General features: G+C 32.9%; 1 protein-coding gene across 1 annotated transcript; it reads right to left on the reverse strand.

The window, feature by feature from the left end:
* Positions 1-481: 481 nt before the first annotated feature.
* On the reverse strand, positions 482-3,585 carry LOC123206984 (methanol O-anthraniloyltransferase-like). Its single transcript, XM_044624290.1, has 2 exons — positions 3,065-3,585; positions 482-1,630 (listed from the first exon to the last, which is right to left on the reverse strand). Exons 1-2 carry the CDS (start codon positions 3,512-3,514, stop codon positions 728-730), a joined length of 1,353 nt encoding a protein of 450 aa, XP_044480225.1. The 5' UTR covers positions 3,515-3,585; the 3' UTR covers positions 482-727.
* Between the last annotated feature and the right edge of the window lie 4,039 nt (positions 3,586-7,624).

A 7,624-nucleotide genomic window follows, 5' to 3' on the forward strand; every position in this document is an offset into this window, starting at 1 on the left:
AACCATTGATTGTTTGATCTTGGTGTAACCACAACATGTATGTATTGAAGACTTGCCCTTTCCTTTTGCCTTGCCAACTTGTTGGACATCCCACAAGTTCATAGCAATTTTATTTGACGTGGCCAATTTTTTTGCTGCGGTCCTTTGGATTTTGGCCCTTCTACGCTTGCCTTGAATGTCGATGCTTCAATTAACATTGACCTCCCTAAAGCCACTTCCTTGATTGTTCAGTAGCCTTATTGATACTTCGTAAATTTGTAGAAAGAAATATATTGGGATTTTATTAATTGATTTGTGTACAGGCTGCAACTATATATATACAAAACTCATGATCATAAAAATGATAAGAAAAATATACACAGGAAACAAGCTATATATAGAAGATCAAGAGAATTGATTTAATGAACTCATGAAATCAAATCAACCCAATTCTGACAGGCATGAAATCATAAGATTGAGTAAGGCCATTCTCCACAGTTCATTTGATAAACATTGATTTTGATATATGTAAAAATAATGCAAATGAGTTAATTACATTTGCTTATAATATCTCATCATTCATATGTTAATTTATAATATTAACTACCAATGAATTTATTAAATACAATAAATAAATAACATTTATAGATATCACCAACTTTCTTGACAAAATTTAGCACACAATATAATATATATTATTTTTTGTTGCCTTGATAACAGGATATAATTCTTTAATTAAGTAAACCCCTTAGAGCTTAGATGCTAATGAGGCTCCCTGAGCTATCATCTTCTTCAACTCTCCCTCAAACCTCACCATATTCCATTTTGGCAAGCATATCGGAATCAGAACCCCATTCTTCCCATCCCTCCTTTTAATCTTCATACAGAAACTAAACATCGACGTAGCTCCCGCCGGCCCACCAAACACTGGATTCCCCCACCCAAAGTCAATCTCTGCAAGCCCCGATTTCGTAACATTGGACACTATAAAATTCTCCACATTCGTGTACCTTGGTCGTCCCTTCAACACCATCAAATCCGCCACTGATTTCAAATACTCTCCACTCATCTCCGCCTTCGCCCTCTTCACCAACTCCACCGCATACCCCAGCCCACTCCCGCACAAACTCCCCGCCTTCGCACACGCTGCCGGGATTCCAATGGTATTCCCGTAATAGCCCTTAGGAAGCTGAATGCCATTGTTCTTGCCTCGGATACTCGCTGGGCAAGAAAACCGAACAGTCTGATCGGGATTCAGCTGAAGAGCAGTCGCCCGACATTTCCATACAAAGGCTATTATAATTTCGAATGTTGAACTGTTTTTGAGACTGGGAGGGAGGTGGTTGCGGAGGGCTGAGATCTCTTCGAAGCTGAAGAAGAAGGATTTGTGGTCGAGGTCGTTGGGATTTGTGGTGTTGAGGGTGTCGTTGGAGTCGTCGAGCTGTTCGTATTCATGGTGGATATGTGTTATGCGTGGTGGGTTTCTGGCGCTCAAGATGTGGCGCTGCCATACTGGAGTTATTGAGGGTGTTTGTTTTCCTTGAGCCATCTCTTTCATGGCGTTTAGGAATTGGACTAAGCCGTATGCATCGGTCATTGTGTGGTTTAAACGCAGTGCAAAAATGAATCCACCGCAGAGCAGGCGAGTCACCTGTAAAATTCAGAATTTTTTTTTTTTCAGACTCTTCGTAAAGTCAAAATTTCACTACTTGGTTTACAATTTACTCCCATCAAAGACATAAATGGATATGAAAAGTCTAAATTTTGCAGTTTTAGATAGAAGAAATGTCGGATAAAACATTCATGGTTTATTATATTGATTTTATTTGAACAAAGACTAGTCAAGAGAATGAGTAATACTGAAATTCACAAACAAATTTTCTTAACATATCCATATAGCGTAACGTGATAATAAATGATTAGATGATTTTAAATTAAAAAAATTATATTACATACTATCATTTAAGTTTATATAGATAAATTATTAAGATTTGTATGCATCTATAGTTTTATTTTAGGAGAGTTGTATTTGTATAAAGACAAGTACAAGAGAGAGAAATTTATAAGACTTGTGTGCAAGTGCTACAATAATGAGATTTGAGAATCTCCACTTTCATAAGTTTATTGAAATTGTTGGTGTGGAAGTTTCCAGTAATGGAAAATACAAAAAATTCTAGAGATTTAGCTACAAAAATATGATTAGTCATAGTCATATGAAAAAAAAGATAAATAAATTTTTATGTGGTTCAACCGAAAATATTAAGAACTGATGTCTACGGCTTTATTATTATCTTCGTGATATGAGATTATAAAATATACATAAAGAACTATAAGAATTGTGTGTTAAGCTTTGACAATATTATCCGTTGCTAACTATTTGTAAGTGTATCTTATATGATCTCACTTTTTTCCACAATTTTGCATTTATATTAGTCAATAAAACTATGTATATACATTTTTAGTATACAATTTAGATAAATAAATGATATGTTATAATATGATTGAATGATTTTAAATTTAAAATAAAGTAATATCTAATTACCTGATACAAAAATCTATGTATCTAAATTATGTATAAAAATATTTACATATAATATTGCTTTATATTAATGAAACACAATTAATGACGTGATGCAGGTTGTATAAGTTGCAAGAAGATTCAATTGTGATTGCTTATTCTGGGAAGGATGATTATTTGATAATAAAAGAACACTTAGACTTAGTTAACGTTATATGATTAATGACAAAATCACTCATTGTTTCCTATTTGGAGGTTTGTGGAAAAAAATAAATAAATAAATAAAACATCTTGCTCAAAACTTTGTTCTACAGTTGAAGGTTGAAATGATTCTTGCTAATGGTCGATAGTAGCTAAAATTTGTTTCCATGACTTGACTAGGGAAGGAATTTTAAAAGTATAACAGATATATTTGTCAACTCCATTATTTGTTTTGTTTTAGTTGTAATCAACTCCCTGATTATGGAAAATCTGTCTTTCACAATAAGAAATGGAAAAAAAATAAAAAAAGCAAGAAAAAGAAAGAGAAAGGTCAACTTGAAGTCAAGTCTTTGCAAATTAACTCACTTGAATAAGCAACAGTGGACATCCAAGGATGCCATCGGAGCCTGGAACGTTATACAGAAGCTCATCCAAGCGTGAAAAGGGCGAATGGATTTCATTATCAAGTTCATCAAGTGAGAATTTGGCATCAGCCTCAATGAACAAAACCCCTTGGCCGTTGCAATCCACCATAAGCTTCCGATTGTCCCCTTCCCTCAGCCTTCCAGCCAAAGGATAATAGAACACTAGCGCTTTACTTAACGCTTCTCTGATGACCTTCACCGGATCTTTCACTTCCATTGCAGGCGAATGATTATTCCTGTAGACGAATATCACCGGCATCTGAAACCTTAACCCTTGTTGGTCGTCTATATCTGAAAGTTTCTTCACTTCGTGGGGTGTCGGCTCTGAGGGAACGATGAGCTCCGGGGCTTGCCGTGTAACTAAGAAAGATTGGGAAAGTTTGGATGCCATTGTTGAGTTGGCTAGTAGCTTGAGTGTCAATGGACTTTGTATACGAGGGGTTCTTTGTTTAGGTGTTCTCAACCGTTGATTTGCACTTTGCCATTGAATGATTGTTCCAAAAACACTTTTTCATTTTATCCAAAGTCAATGCCATTAACCTATAAAGAAATTGCGTTGCGATTCAGTCAACAAAATAATTGAGTGAAGGTCTTTTGTCCCTTATCTTCACATGCAGCGTGCTTAATTTGACTTCAGGGTTTTATTCTATCCGGTGTAATTAATTCGGTTTTGAAAGTAATAATGCAGCTCAAATAGGATTTTTTGTTTTAAAAAAAAAAACACAATTCTTTTCTTACTGTATAAATAAGTGAAGTTTTAATTTTTTTAATCAATAAAATCTCCTATAAAATAAAAGAAAACATTAAGAGCATAAAAAAGTGTGAAATAAGAGTAATATTTTATGTATCTATTTTGAGTATATAAATAGATACATAATTTTGTATGTCATCACACAATTAAATTTTACTTTACCTTTAATTCAAAACCACTTAATTATATGATGATACACATAAAATAAGATTCAGATGAGATTTTCCGTTACCAAAAATAAAATCACTCAATTAGAATGAGTGAGTATGCTATAGAAAATTGCACATATGCCATAGAAAATAAATTCTATGTGGTTGTTAATACATGTAGGATTACTTAGAGAAAAATGCAGTGAGGTAAACTTTAAGCATAAATATGCCATTAGTATACAATAGCATGTTAGCATAAAATGAATTGACCAAAAAATTTCTATAATCACAGTTTCACAGGATCAATTCAATCAACTCATACACAAGGTTATAAAACACCATAATTGAAAAAAAAAAAGATTTTAGACAAACTTGATTGAGTCATTTTCTAATGCAAAATGATTTGAAGTTAATATCTGAGATTGATTGTCAATCTATAGGCTGATATTCCTTCCTAGTAACAGTCTCCAAATTGCAATAGTTTAGAATGGGGTGCAAGTATCGCACCTTCTATTTGGGAAAGGGACCTAGCCTTTTTTTTTTTAAATAAAAAGTCAATTGAGCCCTCTCATTAAAAGTCCAATAGACCATAATAACCCACACTAATCACCCAAATAAAAAATAAACCCAAATATGAAGTGTAATGAACTCTACAATGTGATCACATAATGTGCAATAAACTAATTCTAGATTATATATTTATCTGATTTTATTTTAATTAAATTAAAACTATAATCAATGTATGCCCATATAAGAAATTCTGTCATTTTCCCACTTAGACAACATTGATTATTAATTTTTAAGAAAAGATAACACACTTTTTTCTTGAGTAAAAAACATTTTAATTTTTAAAGTGACCATTTATTTTAAGAAAAACAACACTTCAACAAAACAATTCTATCGATATGATTATTTATAAAAAACCAAGACAATCTATATGTTTTATAACAACATAAGACTATGTACAAAATGATCATGATCGAAATAAAACTTTATGTATGCTCAATCACAATCAATATTATTGAGGCAACAAATAATACATTAATGAGTCCCACTAATCAAGAGTATCAAATAACTCTAAAACACTTATATTTTCTACATGTTGCTTAAAAGCAATGGATCTAAGTCCTTTGGTTAAGGGATCTACCAACATGAAATTTGTATTAATATATTCTATTACAATGTTGCCTTTCTTTACAAAGTCCTTGACTACGAGATATTTAATCTTTAAATGTTTTGATTTACTACTGATCTTGTTATTCTTGAAAAAGAATACACTTATAATATTGTCACAATAAATTATTAGCAGTCTAGAGATGGAATTCAAAAAAATGTTTCTGTCTTAAGGAGCATACTAGCATCACTACTTGCTAGTAGAATGTTATTGACATAAAGAACCAAAAAAATGAATCTCCTCCCACTAATCTTGATATAAACACATTGGTCAAATTAGTTTTCAACAAATCCATAAGAAGTCATGACTTCATCAAATTTCAAATAATTACCAAGAAGTTTGTTTTAAGCTTATACCTCTAGAATACTACGGAAATGCTTTTCAGTATTTAGCTATATGTTCAAAGGCTGATGATTTGTGTATGAATCCATTGAAATATGCAGTGGAGATGGTCAAGAAGATGAAGGTTGAAATGAATGAATACTATATAAGATCTGTGGCAAATCTTATGGTATCAGAGGAAGGCCTAAATATAAGAGCGAGGGACTATTCATGGTGTTTGATAATTCTCGATCTAGGTTTGATGAGGTTGATTTAGGATAGGGGAAGCGAGCGTTCGTTGGAATCGTTGGGGTTTTATTACTTGTTAGATTCTATTTGAAGTACCACTATGCTTGCCATTGTCAACTATGTTGAAGTTTCAAGAAGAAATGAACATGACTAAAGCACCTACGTGAAAATGATGAACTTGGCTGAAAATTAAATGCCAAATTGCACCTTGTAGAATAAGTTGACTTAAAATGACTAACTTTCAAACAATGTATCTCTAAATATAAATATAGTTAAATAATTAAAAATGTTTGCTTGTATAGGAGCGAGTTTAAAAGATTCTATTACTTTCGATTTCTACTTAAATGTTAAGGCTCTTCCTTTTTCAACAAAAATATATTATATGTAATAAAAGAGCCAAGAATTTTTTTTTTTTGGGTTTTTTTTTAGGGGGCTAAAAGTAATGTTCAATGTATAAAAGGGTTAGAGAACAGAGCTTACAGGTATATTGGGCCAAAACTGATGTTCAAACACTAACTTATCCAAAGGAAATATGAATTGAATCTATTAGAACAAAATTCGTAACTTCTAAGTTTTAACATAACATAAAAAAGTTTGATGGGAATGGAATTGCCCCAAACTTAAAGTACCAACCACTGAATGTGTTATATGGTAATTTAGCTCTTGTTTGTATGATATCTTCTTAAGAAACTTCACTTCAATGGAAGTTTTCTGAGTAACTAGAATTAGTGACGAGCAGCACCACCAATAATAAGGTACATCACTTGCTTGTAAAATATCAAGGAAGACAAATAGACCTTTTATCCCGGAATAGCAAGAGGACATCCACTCAACAAATCTACCCAGTACCTACTTTATGATTTTCTAACTCCTTCGTATGAATAAGAGAAATATTGCCCTCCCAATCAGGATAATTTTGTATTGTAAATATTCCCTATTTAGTTCAAATATAATATGAACAAAACCAATACAAGAAGAGAGAAGAACTTAGTCCGATGGAGATATAGACACATAAGCAAGTCATCTAGCTAGTCATCCTTTGCTATACACCATTTCAAGATGTTTTTGTAACACTAACTAATAACTATACAGTAGACATGAATTTTTCGATCATTAAATTGAACTATATTAAAAATTTATTATCTCTTTTTATTTTATCTTTGCTTTACTTATATCATACTATTGTAAATATCAGTATCTCTTATCAAATCCTTAACATTGCTACCATAGCCAAACTTGTGCAAGGCTTGCAATGCGAACTTCAATTGGTGACGAAAAATCTCATCAACAGATTGGTGCTAACAGGAGGGCTTATATCTCTGCAATAATTAATTTTTGTAAATTTCAATTATCCAATACTCTCTATGATGGCTTGTGGAAGGTGGCGCAAGAAAGCCCTTAGAAAACCAGACTTTTGATGATTCTAATAACTGTTCGTGATTGTCTCATTCGAGTGTTCCTAGTTAGTTGACCCCAATGGCTAATAATCAGTACCCAAGTCATAATTTGATTGCTTAACTAAAATCAACCAATGGCGATTTATCATATATTGTCCAACAAAAACTTAATGTTATTCCAGTAGCATCCTGATCACCAGGAGGACATGTTCCCAAGAGGGGAACCATTATGTAAGTGTCTTAACCGCATTAGGTTACTACATGGTCTCATTGGCGGCGACAATGGCAAAATACCAACAGTTAGAGGATCCTTAATCCTCCTCAGTGTGTCACATGCCCAGAACCTCCCAACTCTCAGCAGAAACCTCCTTGGTAGGGAAGAAATCAAAACACATCTAAGCATATGAGGCGCGTCATTACTTGCTCTACAAAATTGATTCCCCCGGTGTACAACTGCATC

The sequence above is a fragment of the Mangifera indica genome, chromosome 2, assembly GCF_011075055.1.
Source record: "Mangifera indica cultivar Alphonso chromosome 2, CATAS_Mindica_2.1, whole genome shotgun sequence".
Classification (NCBI taxonomy): Eukaryota; Viridiplantae; Streptophyta; class Magnoliopsida; order Sapindales; family Anacardiaceae; genus Mangifera; species Mangifera indica.

Coding starts and splice junctions, on each gene's coding strand:
- LOC123206984 (XM_044624290.1), bottom strand. CDS start 3,514: ATGGCATCCAAACTTTCCCAATCTTTCTTAGTTACACGGCAAGCCCCG. Junction 1,631..3,064: donor GTCCACTGTTGCTTATTCAA/GTGAGTTAATTT, acceptor TGAATTTTACAG/GTGACTCGCCTGCTCTGCGG.